Source organism: Rhea americana, unplaced genomic scaffold (genome assembly GCF_003343005.1).
Source record: "Rhea americana isolate MKP2758 unplaced genomic scaffold, rheAme1 scaffold_436, whole genome shotgun sequence".
NCBI classification, from domain to species: Eukaryota; Metazoa; Chordata; class Aves; order Rheiformes; family Rheidae; genus Rhea; species Rhea americana.
In genome coordinates, this window is record NW_028186575.1 from 253,588 (window position 1) to 269,373 (window position 15,786).

At 37.4% G+C, this 15,786-nt stretch overlaps 1 protein-coding gene across 5 annotated transcripts in view; it reads left to right on the plus strand.

Moving 5' to 3' along the window:
* ANKS6 (ankyrin repeat and sterile alpha motif domain containing 6) overlaps positions 1–15,786 on the plus strand; it is a 35,697-nt gene that overhangs the window by 1,392 nt on the left and 18,519 nt on the right. For all 5 annotated transcript variants that reach the window (XM_085315710.1, XM_085315711.1, XM_085315709.1 and 2 more), the window contains exons 2-6: positions 1,198–1,697; positions 5,559–5,603; positions 9,464–9,668; positions 11,412–11,518; positions 12,454–12,602. In XM_085315710.1, coding sequence (XP_085171836.1) covers positions 1,198–1,697; positions 5,559–5,603; positions 9,464–9,668; positions 11,412–11,518; positions 12,454–12,602 — 1,006 coding nt within the window. The remainder of the gene's footprint in view (positions 1–1,197; positions 1,698–5,558; positions 5,604–9,463; positions 9,669–11,411; positions 11,519–12,453; positions 12,603–15,786) is intronic.

Genomic DNA, 15,786 nt, shown 5'->3' on the forward strand with positions numbered 1-15,786 from the left:
ARCCCATAGAAAGTTCCTAAAGAATGAGTCACACAGCTAGTTTTCCAGTAAGAACATAGAAGGCAAGATTCAACAATTTAATATTTTTGAAGACTTAAAAAAAGGGGGGGGAGAAGGGATAAGCATTACAGAAATATTATTGGATTTTTTTTGCCTTAATGAAAGCCTTACACTTGTTCTCTAAAAACAATAAACCCAAATCACCATAATCTTATAATTGTTTTAAAGAAATGAGGAAAACAGAGTCCTTTCAAACATAGGTTCAAACTGTGCATGTGTTTAATTTTTCTGCTATATTTAGTCCTGTAGTAATGTTGTGCACATATACATAACATTAACTGTGTGCACAGTAGCTGAGGATCTGCTGTGGTGACAGGCACAATGCTAAGCTATATGGATAGACTGAAGGACTAGATAGTCCCTAGAAGGTTCATTCTGCAACTTTGTATTTTCTGGAAGAAAGATAAGGAAACTAGTCTTTTGTATGCTGTTAGTGGTTAGTAGCCTTCTGTAGCGATTCTTCAAGAAACATTAGYTTTCTTGCACTGTAGAAGAGCTACTTTCTAGATTCAAGCTTGATTGCATTAAACACTGCACAAGCATATAATAATGCATAGTATCTGCAGCAAGAAGCACAAAATATATTGTATATATGTATTATGTTTATAAAAATGAGTAATGTCTCCTTGGCTGAGAAGGGATAAAGGATTTCTATTTTCTCACTGGCGGTGAGCTGGTTGGGTATGTGGCTAGCTTCCTGACAAATTACGAGCACCTCTGACAGTCAAGTGGTATTGAGGCTGGCTTAATGATGAAACTGGAAAGGAAGAGATGATGCAAATACGAAAGACTGTCTAACCATTTCATGAAGTGGTCTGATATATTTTTTTTCTTCAACATTCATTGATTGAAATTTTTATTCCACTCAATCAATTGTAGCCATGGTACTTAGGACCTCAGAAAATTACCTTGTGCAAACAAGCTGAATTTGATTTCTGACTGATTTTTGACCACTGACAAGTGGTGCGTACATGATGCTATATAGTATCTCAGTACTTTCCATTAGTCGATAGACCAATTTGATAACCAGGTTTTCCATGTTAATAGTATGTTAGTTTTCTGTGAGAAACTTCTGCCAGCTCAGGAATTCATTATCTGCCCTTCTGCYCACCTTCTCTCTCCCCTCCTCCCCGCCAGGTTTGGACATATAAGCGTGGCTCACATCCTGCTGGAGAATGGTGCTGATCTCAATGCGCAGAACAAGTTAGGAGCCAGCGTGCTCACAATGGCTTCCAGAGGTGGCCACATCAGCATGGTGAAGCTGTTGCTGGAATCTGGAGCGTTTGTAGACAACTATGACCATTTTAGTACAAGCTTACTGAACAGCAGCAGAGAGGACCTACCAGATATCACCCCCCTTTTGGCAGCTGCCCAGCATGGACATGAGGCTGTGGTCCGTCTGTTACTAGACTGGGGAGCTGACTGTAATTACACTGTGAAGACAGTAGGCTGGAGTCCTTTAATGCTGGCGGCTGTTAACGGAAAGGTGAGCTTGGCCCAGCAGCTCATGGACAAAGGTGCCAATCCTGATCACCAGAATGTACTACATAAAACGCCCTTTGAAATCTCTGTCAGCTTCAAACACAAAGACATGAAGGACTACCTGGAATCTGTAACAACAGTCAGACCTCAGGCAGGTATGGAGCATTAATTTGTTTAGCTTTCTTGAAGTCTTGATTATATATTTGCAAATTGAAGGGCTGTTTTTTAATGAAYATTATGTTCTTTAAAACATGTAACTAAATTTCTTTGATCTAGGAGATGTTGGTGTAGAAACACCTGGGTAGGGCAGGCATACCCAACTTCACGGATTTCTTCCATGCTAGCATGACAGAATTCCTCTTCTGCAGGGAAAATTGTGTTTGAGACATTTTGAAAGGTTTTCTTTACTGTTTATTTTTATCTTTAAAATGCACGATACAATGTTTATTTAGGAAGAAAATGAAAAAGACCTACTTGACTTAGCACTGAATTAATGATGTTGAAAACTGGAGAGGATGTCAAAGAAAAGATACCACAAATGCAAAGAAAATGTTACAAATAAAATCTAGAAAGCCTGCTTTACGGTGAAAGACTAAAGAATTTCAGTCTATCACCTCAGTTTTATAGTGAGGTGATTAAGCAATGTGATTAATAAAGTGTCTAAATAAGCACAAAAAAATCCAGTAATGCAGGGCCTCTTTATTTGTCAGCCAAAGAAAAATTTTGTTGAGGTTAACATTAAAAAATTTGAATTGGAAATATATTTTGCAGCAGAACTAAGACTYGGAGTGAGTGAGTAGAGGTGTGGAATCTCCAACAGTTGAAGTGTCACAATCGAGATTAAATATCTGCGTAAAACTTCTGATCAGTGAATTAACCTCAATTTCATAGGATCCTGCTCCCTCCAAATACGTATGCATGCATTATTGCATTTGCACATACTCTGTGCTTGTGTGTATGCAAATTAGATTAAAAGCACATTACTTCAACACGTAGCTCAAGTAAAATGAAGTTAAGAAATGCTTTTATGGTTGCTTTAAATCTGCTTTTTAATGCATCCATTTTGTGCACTGAATGAGAGAAGAGACCAGATGAAGAAACACTCTATGATTGTGTCATTGAAGAGTGTGTGGCAGTAGTGTAGCTGTAGCCATGATAAAGAGTATAAGAAATACAAGATTTTATATAGAGAGGTAATATCTTTTTGTTAGATGATCTCAAGGTTTAGGAATAGGTGAGCTAACTTTGACTACGAATGCTTTTTATCCAGTCTAAAATAGTATATACAATACTGCACACTAAAAAATGATTATTCTGTACAGAATAGAATAATATGTTGTTAATAATTTTTTAACTTTCGTTACTTGTTTTTTACTAGTAATTTTCTAGCTTTTGAGTACTTGAATTACTAAGTTCATAATTTGTTGGTAGTTTTCTGCATGTAATTTTTATTAAAGAGAGGTCACAGCTACTCACTGTTATCTATCAGTTTGAAATGCTAATGAATTTAGTTTCTTAAAAATTCTTTGTGAATAAATAAAATGAGAAATTACTAATATATAAAGATGAAGAAAAGTGCATACTGGATATCTCCAAGATATCTTTCCAAATTAACTTAGCTTTTCTTTTTTTAGCAGGTTCTATAAAAATGTTATTAGTATCTTATGCTAATTATATTAAAGTGTCATAGATGTGCTTCTTTTTCCTTCTTCAAAATTCTGAAGCTAACAGAAAGGTGTTAAATCTGCTTCTGAAGTGAGACAGTTTGGTTTTGACCCTGCTTTGGACATCTGAGCGTCAATAAGTCATTTCATGTATGTGTCTGTTTGGGGACATGTTTCAAGATATTTATGCTTTATAAAGTAGACAGATGYTGGGAGGTGCTTAAGAAGAGGATTTAGAAAAGCTGCAGGAGAGGATAGACATTTGGATTTTTCCTCATTGGAGTACTTTCTTTAAAACCTTAAAAATATGATTAGCCCTCAAAAGAACTTGGATTAGGTGCTACAACTCAGCCCTGGTGGCAGAAAGTCTGCAGGGTAAGTTAGTCCACTCTGAGCTCTCTGGTACTTTACCCACATAGGCTTATTTAAAGCTTAGGTAATTATCTCTGTATTACACTGCAGTGTGGACATGGCCACAGTCCCAATACAGCAGTACCTGTCTTGCTTAAAACTTGTAAATTTTTATTTAAATTTGGTGTTATTCTTACAGGTCAAGCTTCCTTTTTACTTTAAGAAACAAGGACAGAAATCTGACATTTCTTTCTGCTTCAGAGAAGATTTTAACTTAGTCACATGTTGACTCGTAAGTTAAGTTGAAGCTCAGACTCTCATACTGCCACCTGGCAGAACTGGCTAACTGTAGACATTTGGCTGTGACTGGTCTCTTGACAATAAACATGAATTAGTTTCAGTGTAGAGAAGAAGTCTTCCCTAATCATCCAATTCAGCTTAAACTGTTGGAGAAGGCTGTTTAGCTTAGAATAGGAGACTTTGCATTAAAAGCAGATGCATGTTCTTGTCACCTCTGCTGAGGGGTAGTTTTCATCAGTAAAAGCATAGTAATTGAGCAGGGAGGGGTAAAAAACCAGATATTTCTACAGTGATTTTTGACCATAGCTTTGAACACTGGAGTATATTCTGGGGGGGGGAGGGAGGATTGTGCTTTTGCTCAAATGTAAGGCAGCAGAAAAAGAACTCGTCTTCTCATCCATTGCTGTAGATTGGGCAACTTGCATCCCAAACAAAAGTGACTTTCATTTTGGGGATGTTTTCAGTAACAAAATTTTGAACTGCCTGAAAAAGCCTTGTTCTCTGCATCATGTCCCTGTCCTTGCTTCAAGCTGCACAGCCTGCATAACCCTTTCTTCCAGTACCTCAATATGCCTCTTGTTCAGGCTTTTTGTATGCCGAGTACAGAGCGTCTAGGCCTTTCCTTAACTTAGGTTTTGAAATCCATTGCCCAACAAATGATGGTCTCATACAGTTTTTTTCTCTAAGAAGGATTTTTTAACTGGGAATAAACCTAGGACCCATAGCTTCAGTTCCCAGCCTTAAAGTATCTTAAGACCTTCCCATCATTTTTTCAGGCTTGTCAACAATTAAAAATGACTTCCTTTGAACTCAAGCTATGAACATTAACCTCTTTTTCATTATCGTAAAAATGGCAGATTCAGACTGAGGAGATCTCCCTACATCTTGTTTTCCTTATGCTTTTTTTACCCTATTTGTTCTGTAGTGTAAGTAACACTTTGGGAGAAAGGGAAGGATGTGTTTTTCTAACTTGAGTCAGAAAAGGAAGGAACAAAATAAGTCACTGTTTTTTTCCTCATCCTACATTGTGCCAGCAGTTTCAAAGCACTTTGAAAGCTGATAGGAGATAAGAATCTTCACTCAAAATATTTTAACTTCGTAATAATTACACTTCTTATTTTGAGGATGAAGAGCTGGGAGCTGAACGATTTATGTTAATGCACAAGTAGCAAACAARCTGTGTGGTTGAATCACCAGTATCTTTGTGAGCTTCACAAATTAACCTGGCAATACTCAAGAGAGGAGAAAAGGAAAAAAGGAACATCTTTTAAAATTCCTTTTGAGTCACTTTTCAAAATAGTCCTTTACTTGTTGAATGTTTGTGCCTGCACAGAGGATTACACCATTCCACAGAACCTTACTTTGACTCTATAACTGACATTTTAGTCTCTGACTTGAAACCCAGAAGTTTCTAAATACCATTTTCTGATACAGAATAGACATTGAAAAGAAGAAACCTTTACTGATAATGTATTTTGGTAATGTTAACTCTGCACAGAAAGCCATACAGGTGAACCACTCCTCCCAAAGGTGTAATATAAAGGTTACGGGTGCTTTCTTTCTTCCTGATTCTGTATGTCCAAACAAATGTTTTATAGTATTTTTTATGTAGAATTTGTTTACTTTTTTTTACTACACAAGCTTTACTAGTAAACTTTACTTTTGTAGTAGTTGTTAACACAACTATTTATATCTTTCCAGATACAGAAAAGAGGCAACCTGATGTCTTTCATGCTTTGAAATTGGGTGAGTACTGACAGGATTTTTCCATGTCTGGTTCTTGTAACTGCAGGGCACATTTGTTTGGTAAAATGGGAAAATGAGACAATATATTCTCTTTTTACTTGTGTCTTTATTTTATTTTATTTTTTTTTAATTTAAAACCAATTATTTCTGTAGTCTGTGTTTACAGCTCGTGGTTGTGTCCTTCATCCCAAAATGATGTGATTTAGTAGTTCCAGTTATTCCAAGTCCATGCTTGCTTTAAAAAGCTCTTTTTGCTGAACTTGAAGCATGAAAACAAAAATGATGACTGGTGCAAAAATGTATTGTCTTCTACTCCATATGAACATTGTAATTGTTCTTTAAAGGTGTTACAAGAAAAGAGTATCTCAGACTCCTGCCTGTGCTCTTATGAGTAACATTTACTTTTCATGAGCATACAAAAAATCCGTTCATTGGGAAACAGAAAGAGCCAGTTCATCCTGTTGATTTCAGTTTGTTCCAGACACTGGTGGGCTGCACTCTCAGTGGATGGCAAAGTGCATTCTGGTTACCTGTTTTCCTGAATCTCCTAGCGCAGGAAAAGGTGCTGAGATGATGTATTTGGCCTGAGTCTTGCCACCTGATGGCATAGGATTGGGAAACAGGACTGTTCTCTTCCTCCTGAAGTTCCTCATATATCACAGTCTAGAAAACTACACTATTTGTAGTCTCTCTGACATGCTAGAGTGGTTCAGTGTTTGAACTTTGTCTAGCTCTTGCTCTTATATTTGCTGATTTGCTATTTAAATGTTCTCAACTGTATTATAACACCTACAGCCTACTGTCCTAGCTGTATAGACAGTCAGGAAAATTGAGCCACTCAGTAATAAAAAAGTTATTTTTTTTCAAACATTGAAAGATACTGTTCTCACATGAGAATAAATCTTATACTCAGTGAACTTCTGAGAGGTTTCCCATGAGACCTATGAGTGTCTCACAAAGAGTACCCTGTGTGCATGTGTTCCTTCTCAAGTCAGTTTGCCATTATTTGGGCTCAGATGCCCCAGATGGTGAAGAAATATTTGTAATACAGTTCCTGAAGAATGATGCATGGGTACCCTGCTGTCTATGCAGTAACTAACGGTTAACTAGTTTGCCCTGCTGGGTCTGTTAGATCCTGTACAGCACCTGCTGGGCTGTATCTGGAGTTGCTTTTCCAGAGCCACCTACTACATATTTCTCCGTAACAGGCTCCCAAGTGTTGTGTGTTTCAGTGGACTTATTTTCAAGTGGGCTGGGGATGAATGCACAACACTGGCTCAGGTCTATAATCTGAGCTAATATGTCTTCCTATTGCAGCATTCAAGAATACAATATAAGCTTTGCAGCATCTCTGCTGAGCTAGCACTCTCTCCTAAAATCTGAGGAGTTAGATGGAAAACAGATGGAGAAAACCATGGGAAATAGATGTCCAAACTGTGACCATTTGGTAAATCAGAATGGACCTGGGTAGAACAGACTTTGTATGGAAGTGTTTTGATGTTTTAGCAGTCCATCACACTATACTGCCAAATCCAAGAATGTTGTGCAGARCGTGTAGCACAGAGTCAGCACAGGTCCAGAAGTCTTACTGGCTTGGACTTCATGCTATGCAACAGTGACTTCATTTGCACTTAGACTCTGGATGTGGTGAAGCCTTGTGTAAACAGTGGATCTAATAATCGCTACTGAAGCCATGCTTTCTGTGACTGTGGCACAGAAAATCTGATCRCATATCCCTGAAAGCTGGATTTACAGCTGACTGGGATGCTTGCATGGCCAGCTTGTCCGTGTGCCTACTACTGACTGTGACATTATCATGAAGCCTCCGATATGGTTCACCCTCTCTCTTTCAACATGGAGCTGCAGCCTGAAGGAGAACTTTGAGTTAGCACCTTTCTCAGTTACTGATTGATTTTAGATTTTTTTAATAGTACATGAGAAATATTTTGAAGGAAAAATGCCAGTTTCTTGACATATATCCAAATAGATTTGTCAGGCATCTTTAAATCAACAAAAATTACTTAGAAGTATTATTGTCATTGCATTCTTGTGGAAAAGCTAGAGGTATGTTTTCAAATAGTCGCAGTTGACCTTAGCATTCACATCTGATCCTGAGTTTGGTATAATAGTTTAGAAGTTGCTATTCCGTTAATCATGGAATGGTTGAGGTTGGAATGGACCTCTGGAGGTCATCTGGTCCAACCCCCTGCTCAAGCAAGCGTACAGCAGGCTGCCCAGGACTGTGTTCAGTCAAGTTTTAAATATCTCCAAGGAAGGAGACTCCACAATCTCTCTGGGAAAACCTGTTCCAGTGCTGAGTCACCCTCACAGTAAAGTTTTTCCCTCGTGTTCAGACAGAACTTCCTCTTTCAGTTTGTGCGCATTGCCTCTCATCCTGTCAGTGGACACCATCGAGAAAAATCTGACTCCATCCTCTTTACACTCTCCCTTCAGATACTTGTACACATTGAAAAGACCCCCCTCAGTCTTCACTTTTCCACACTGAATGGTCCCAGCTCTTGCAGCCTTTCAGTACATTAAGGAATATTAACCAGCTTCAGTTTACCAACTCAGAAACTTTACGGCTTTTCAAACTCCCAGAACTGGAAATGGCTTACATAATAGTGAGGAAGAAGGATATGATAGGCAGCGAGAATGGGAATCTCTCGTAAATGTTAACTCTTCAAACTTAAGCTACCAAAACTTTCTCAGGTCAGTTACAATTCAGTTCAGCTGCCTTTATCGTATTTATGTGATTTTTAGTTTGAGATTTTAAGATATCAATACTGAATAGAAGCTTTAGGGGAGCCAGAGGAGTACTGGTCACTAAATGCCTTTTGATTCTTCTGAAATTCTTGGCTACAGATAGCAACATTGTTTGGAGGGGGAAATCTGTTTAAAAGTTATTCAAAAGCGTATTTTGCACTGTTTTTCACAATCTAGTTAAAGAGTCAGTGACTACTTGCCTCTTGTGTGCTGAATAGTCTGTTACTTTTGAGCAAGAAGTAAGGATGTTAAATTTCAAAGAAGGAGATTTAGTTTAAATTTTCAAAGAGGAATTAAAAACCCTTTCTGAATACAAGAAGGTTAAGCACTGGAATAGATTGCTTGGAAGGCTGTGGAATCTCTGTTGACAGAGGTTTTTAAGAGCAGTGAACCAGCTTTGTCACAGGCATATTGACATATTGTCAGTATGACATAAGGTATTGTTCTTCCTTCTTAGGGTTAGTCACCTTTCAAAGTGTCTTTTCCCTATTTTCTTTAATTCTAGAATTACTTCTTTCTGTGAATTCAGTCTGTGAAAATAAGATGARAATTCTAGTCCTGCTGAGGATAAATCATGCCTCATCAGTTTTCTTTGTACAACGTTTTATTTTATGACAACTTTATAGAAACATTCCCCGCCAGTGTCTTCACATGGGTTATACTGCAGGTTATACAGCCTTCATGATTTAGTAATTTATTTCAGAAAATGATTCTTTAAGGGGATTGTACTAAAGCTACAGGTAGAGAAAAAAAGGAGGGAAAACAGTGCCTCCTACTTATACCACAATTTTGTGTAGTAGGATAGATGTATTGATCAATTAAAGAAACAAAAGATCGGTACAAGTATTTTGCGTTGGTGTTTGAACCTCTAGTATTACAGTTCTTTAGTGATGGTGGACCTATTAATCTACTCTTATTAATCTACTGTTGTTTCATGTTCATGATGTTTTAAAGTACTATATAAAGGAAAGTAYACTTTACCTTTTCTGTTTTAATTCAACTAATTGTTAGTGTCAGCAAATCAAAATAGCTATTAATTCAGTGGCCAAGCAGTTATCTGTTACTCATGTACATTACGTTTTACTGTTTTGTAGGAAACTTTCAGTTGGTTAAAGAAATTGTTGATGAAGACCCAAGTCAGGTCAACATTGCTAATGGTGATGGCGCATCTCCATTAATGATTGCTGCTGTAACTGGACAGCTGCCTCTTGTCCAGCTCCTTGTTGAGAAAAATGCAGATATTGACAAACAGGATAACGTTCATGGCTGGACAGCGCTAATGCAGGCCACATACCATGGGTAAGTTGTATGTTTTTTGAGGTCTAGCAATAAAGAAGTTTCATTCTTCTTCCTATATCTAAATAGTCACCTTTTCACATGTTGTGCTTTCCAGTCTTCCAGCTGTTCTAATGAGTCCTCTATGTAGCCTTCAGTTTTCATTGTCTTTTCTGAGATGCATCCACCAAAGATCTGACTGTTGCTTTCTCTAAGGCTACAGAGAGGTTTTTATAAATGGAGGGAGGCAGTTAAGATTCACGCCCCAGAAATAGGCCTGGTATTGCACACGTGATCTCTGTCATACACTTAGAATTGTCTGGGTACAGGATTGCCAGCTGGGGAAGGTGAACCTTTCTCCATTATTATGGATGAGGCCGTCACAAAGGCAAAGATTCACTTCTGTGCCTAGTAATTTTAAAGTGCAGCTGTTTTTCTCCTGCTGTGGTGGTGTTCAGTTTCCAGTGTTCAGGCACTCCTCTTGTCCCAGAAAGCAGAGAGTGCAGCTGAGAGCTGCATGGTCAAATATTGCCCTTTACATTTCCTGGGGAGTGGAAAATCATCAGCCTCCAAGAACCTTGACTTTAGCCTTCTCAGGAGCAGCAGCAGCATGGGGAGATGGTTGTGTTGCTCCATGTGCCCTGAGGATGGAGGAGTGCAAAGCAGGCTGAGTGACCAATTTTTAAGAGGAAGACAAAATGTATTAGGAAGTACGCCGAGGTAGGGATAAAAAGAATTTTTGTTGGAAAAGGGGGAACATTCTTCCTTCATTTTAGGTTGATTTTATCTTGAGTCTGTTCAGAAATGAAAATCTAGTGGAATTAGAAGCAATCTATGGAAGTGGAGAGATTGAGATCTACTTGTCAGCTTCAGTATTAGACTTTGCAGTCTTCTATTGCTACTTAACATTTTTTTCTTTCTGTATTGCTTATGTGTGCCAGAGTTTGTTTTTGTACAAGGTCAGTATCTGCTTTGGGTTTTGTATTAAATATATTCACTACAGAATCGTTGTCTGTTGGCATATTTTGTAGACTGAAGTACACTGGTTTTTTTCACCAAGCCCTGTTTATTTACTCAGGTGTAGAAGAGAGGAAGAACATTAATGGGAACAGAGTGGTGAGTTCCTTTTATGGGACTCATTTTTATGAGCTTTGTTGGAAGGTGTTTGTGTTAGTGGTCATTTAGTTCTAATTGTTTTAATATTTTAAGCACTTCAAGGAAGTGATTATGTGCCTTCTCAATTATTTAGTTTATATCTCTGAATGAAGTAGTGTTTGGAATTTACAGATTATCTCCAGTCAATTTGATTTCAAATACACAATTTCATATCTGTTCTGAATATGAAGTTATGTTAAAGTGTTCCCAATGGTGTATAATGGCTTCTGGGTTGATCTTTGTCTTTCTACCTGCTTTTTTACCCTAGGTAAAATATACAGTAATGGCCTTTTATTGGAAGGCATTTGGAAACAAAACGTGAAATCATTGTCAAAGAGTCAGTTTAAGAAACTCACTATTCAAATTAGCTTTTTTTAGGCTGACTTTCTGCATGTCAGTTAGTGTAATTCACAGTGAGGAAATGGGGACTAACAAAGGAATCATGGGAGCTTCTGATAACTTCTGGACAAATTTTAAACTTAGTCTGCTATTGCAAAGCTCTGTTCTCTGTGTTCTAATTGAGGAGCAATTGGCATGGAAGGGTGGAAATGAAATGTTAGGATGTTCACATTCTTTTTTTAACATAAGTGACTTTTTTTTTTCCTCTTGAAGAAACAAAGAGGTTGTAAAGTATTTGTTAAATCAAGGAGCTGATGTCAATCTGCGCGCAAAAAATGGATACACAGCTTTTGACCTGATAATGCTGCTGAATGATCCAGGTATGTTTTTTCAAAGAGCACTGAGGAAATGCTTGTAATCTTAACACAAATAGAAGAAAAACATGCCTTCCAATCTAGAAAATACATTAAAATTGCTAGGAGTATCCCCTGAGGTCCATGAAAGTCTGGACCAGAAAAAGTTACTGAAAGAAGTGTTTATTGGGTCAATTGTAGGACAGACTAATAAGGTTGTTTTCTGTTCAACAAGGAGAATATGTAGGTAATTTTTGCCTGCCCTTTTGACAGTCTTTTTCTGGCTTCTGTATAAAATAGTTTTACAGAATATTTTTTACTTTCCTGTCTTCATCTCATATTTTCTTTTCCTCCTCCTCTTTCCCTTTTTTTTCCTTTTTTTTTTTTCTCCACACTTCGTTACCATGTCTTTTCAATCCCTTCATTGTCCAGGCTGAACATCCTCTTTCTCTTTGGGATTTAATTTCAAGCTTCTTTTCTGCAACCTTTGCTTGAAGAAGGAATACTCATTTTCTCTGCTCTCTTCTGGGTCAGGTGAGAAAAGAATGTGTCCCAGTGTTGTTCTTACCCTCTACCAGAGTGTCAGAGGAAGCAGTTCACTGCATCACACATRACTGATTCTGACTGAATAGCACGCATACTGAGAAATACTGTAAGAGAGGTGGGAGTAAGCTTGCAGAGGCTGTGTGGGAAGAATGGGTGGGAAACATAGGCCAAGAAACAAAGTTTTGGGGACTAATCTACTTTTGTGTTTGAGAGCTGTTTTAGAATATCCTACTGAAAAAGATGGAAGGAAAGGAAGTACAAGRTCTTGGCATTTGATCATTTTGGATTTGGATTGGATCGATTGTCTGACGTATTGTGTTACGCTCATAGGGAAAGTGTTAGTATATCAGTCAGGATTTGTTACATTTTGGGGGAGAGCAAAACAGACCAAAATATATTAATTTGTTTTCTTTTAGACACAGAACTTGTACGGTTACTAGCATCAGCATGCATGCAAGTAGACAAAGACAAGAGTAAACTGAACAGCAGATCATCTTTGCCTTGTTCCAGAAGTAGGCATTTCTTAAATGGTCCTATGTTGCCAGATGACAAAGGAGGATTAAAGGTAAATATTTATACTTTTGGGGGCTTTCTTAATAAATAACCAATACATGATTTCCTCTAATATATGAAACAGAGAAGGTCATTTCAAAGAAGTACTTTGGATCTAATACCTAACTATTTCTCTTAAGAGTCTACATCAGAGCATTTCAGTGTCTAGAAATAAACCTTATAATGAAGTAGTGGAAGTTACAGTGTTGATAAATTTGGAATTGAATTTCCATTATGATCTTAATTTTAATTCTCCCTTTTCAGTCCAAATTTACTCCAGTTTTAGTAGACTCTTCCTGTACTCAGAATTAAGGATTTTTGGGGGTTGTGTTTTTTTTGATTTTTTTTTTTTTTTTGGGGGGGGAGTGAGTGACTTACGGGGATTTTGTTGGTATCTGTCAGAGTCCAATACACTCTGATCAGGTTCTTCTAGATATTCCACATGTGGAGGGTGTAATGTTTAATATTAAAATTTACTTCTTTGCTAAATCAAAAATCCTGTGTAACATGGAATATCTTCAGAGTGATACAGCAATTTACTGAAATCACAGTACCAGTGTAAGTTACGCTTGGCAAAATATACAGTTGCAATATACACAATACCAATGTGATCCTGTTACCAGTCTCTTATAATATGCTCACTGTCAGGACGCTGGGTGTCCCCAGTTGCCAGGAAGAAATATGTGGGTTGAAGCCAGCTCAAGCTCATTGCTCCCTTCAAAATTCTTTTGTTAATTTTTCATACTCCATGTTGGGCTGAGCCATATGCTTCCCCTTCCATGCTGGTGTGGCTAACTCAGGGAGACATTGACGCTCTTTAGATTAATTCATGGAGAAACATTTATACCACTTGATTCACATTGACATRGCTGTTTATCTAAAACAAAGGCCACCCTCTGGGTCCCTGCTCCCAGCTGTGTTGAGATAAAGTCAGCTTTCAGTGCAATAGCTGTGGTCAGTCATTCCCTCCATTTGTCCCTGAGCTTCATGGGCACCTCACCCTTGCCAGTCTGCAAAAGCCACCTTCTCTTGTAAAGGTTTGTTGGTTGGTCACAATAACTCCTAACGAGGTGAGAAGCTGCATGTTTATTTCTGTATTCTATGTAGGAATTGCATCCATAATTCTCTTTTATGGTAYGTAGTAGAAGTGATCTAGGAAGAAAGTTAAAGTTTGGGATCTCCAAGGACAGTATATTTGAAAATGCTCCTGGGACTAGGTGTGGGATAGCCCAAGAGATTGAGAGGCTAAATCTCTGTGTTAAAAGCTGCTCATAATGAAGTGACAAAACTTCTGGGACAGAGGGTAGATTTCATTTGAACCATAAATAAAAATAGGCTATTGGCACTGCAAATTGAGAAGATCATAGGAAACTCTGAAGAGTGGGAAGTGTATGTGAATCAGGCACGTAATCTGTGCAGTCACTGGGATGCTGTGTCCTCAGCTAGAAATTGGCAATAGTCCGGTAGGAAACAACATAGAGTCAGAAAAGGTATGCCGTTTAAACAAGAACACTGTGAATCACATCACCTATTTTTCTGTGCAAAAAAAGAAGAAAAAGTATTTATTTTGTTGGTTTTGCAGCTGTTACTTGTTTTGGTGGATGTTTTTTCATAGTTGTGTACTTTTTGAAATTGTTTGAGGTTGTGATCTTGCATTTTTAGCATAAATATTACAAAGGTCTTGAAACATGCAGGCTAATTTCCATGCTGTTGTTTATGTGAATTTTAGAGACTATTTAAAGTCCATTTTGCAGTTTTAACTGTGAAGTGACTGTGAAGTGAATCTTCATATGATTATTACATAACTCAATATGATACAAGTTCAGTATTGTTTTAGATTGACATATTTAAGAATATAGTTATTTAGCCTGGAAATTGTCTGAACAGCCATAGATATTATGTGATGCAGAGCAACGACAGGTCAGATTGTAACTTCTGTGGTAACATGCAACAAGGGCTTGAATTGGATTCACATACGATTTTCTGACAAATCACAGAACGTGGGTTCCACTGGATCACAGAAATGTAAGGACAACAGGGAACTTGAGAGGCTAATATACTCTAGTTAAGTGAAGAGATGGAATGAATAAGCCAAGAGCATCTTTGGCTGATGTTTTTGTTGTCAGGTCCTTTRCTTTGGTGAAGCAGGTGCCCTCTTCTCCCTGAGCATAGTGTTACAGTGCTTGTTGCTTTCTGCAGGCAGAATATCTTTCTCTAATCTATTTAAATCTCTTTTGCAGCTTATTAAACTAATTAATTCTTGTTCGATCAATGACACTTTTTTTTTTTTAAGAACCTTAGGCATACCTGGAACAGTGTCATATTCTCTTCAATCTTTTCTCTTTTGGACTAAACAGAAATGTGTCCTTCAAATTGCCTTTATTGCAGGTTATGTTTCCCAGATCTCTTATATTCTAGTTTGTTTGTGCCTATCTTAAGGTGAGGGATCCAAAACTAACTATAACATATCAACTGGCAGCTCAGTATTACATAGCAATAGACAAAAATTACTTGTATAGTCTCGTAATTCATGCTTCCAATTTGACAGCAAATTGTTGGTATTTGTCTTTTAAAACATGTGTTTTGGCTATGGCACTTTCCCTACGTTAATTTTATTTGGACAATATTTCCCTCATTTGTTCAAAGAATGTCATGTAGAATAATGCTAAAAGCTTTAATAAAGTCAAGATACATCACAGATTGTGCTCTCTTCTGCTAAACAAAGATTGATTTATTCTGTCTAACAAAGATTGATTTGATGCAGTTTCTTTCTGACAAACCCGTGCCAGCTGTCTCTTATGAGCTGTAGGTATATAGAAAGTTTTTTCACTGATGTTCTTTCAAGTTAAGCTGATCCGTCTGTAATTTTTCAGGTTTTCCTTTTCCTCTTTTGATAAATGTGTGCTTGCCTCTTGCTTAATTTCCAAAACTTCCTCCCATCATCTTACCAGTTCTTGAAGATGATCAATATTGTTTCAGAGATTGTCTTGACTACAATTAGTCTAGGGTAAATTTGATCAGTCTTGTTTTAATTTGTGTAGCTCATTTAAATATTTGCAGTGTGTTATTTCCCTATTAATATGTTTCTACCTTCCTGCTGTTAATGATATTTATACTAAAATACCTGATCACAAATTATCTTGTTCTGAAGCTTTTTTCTTTTCTTTTTTTTTTCTTTCTTTCTTTTTTTTTTTTTT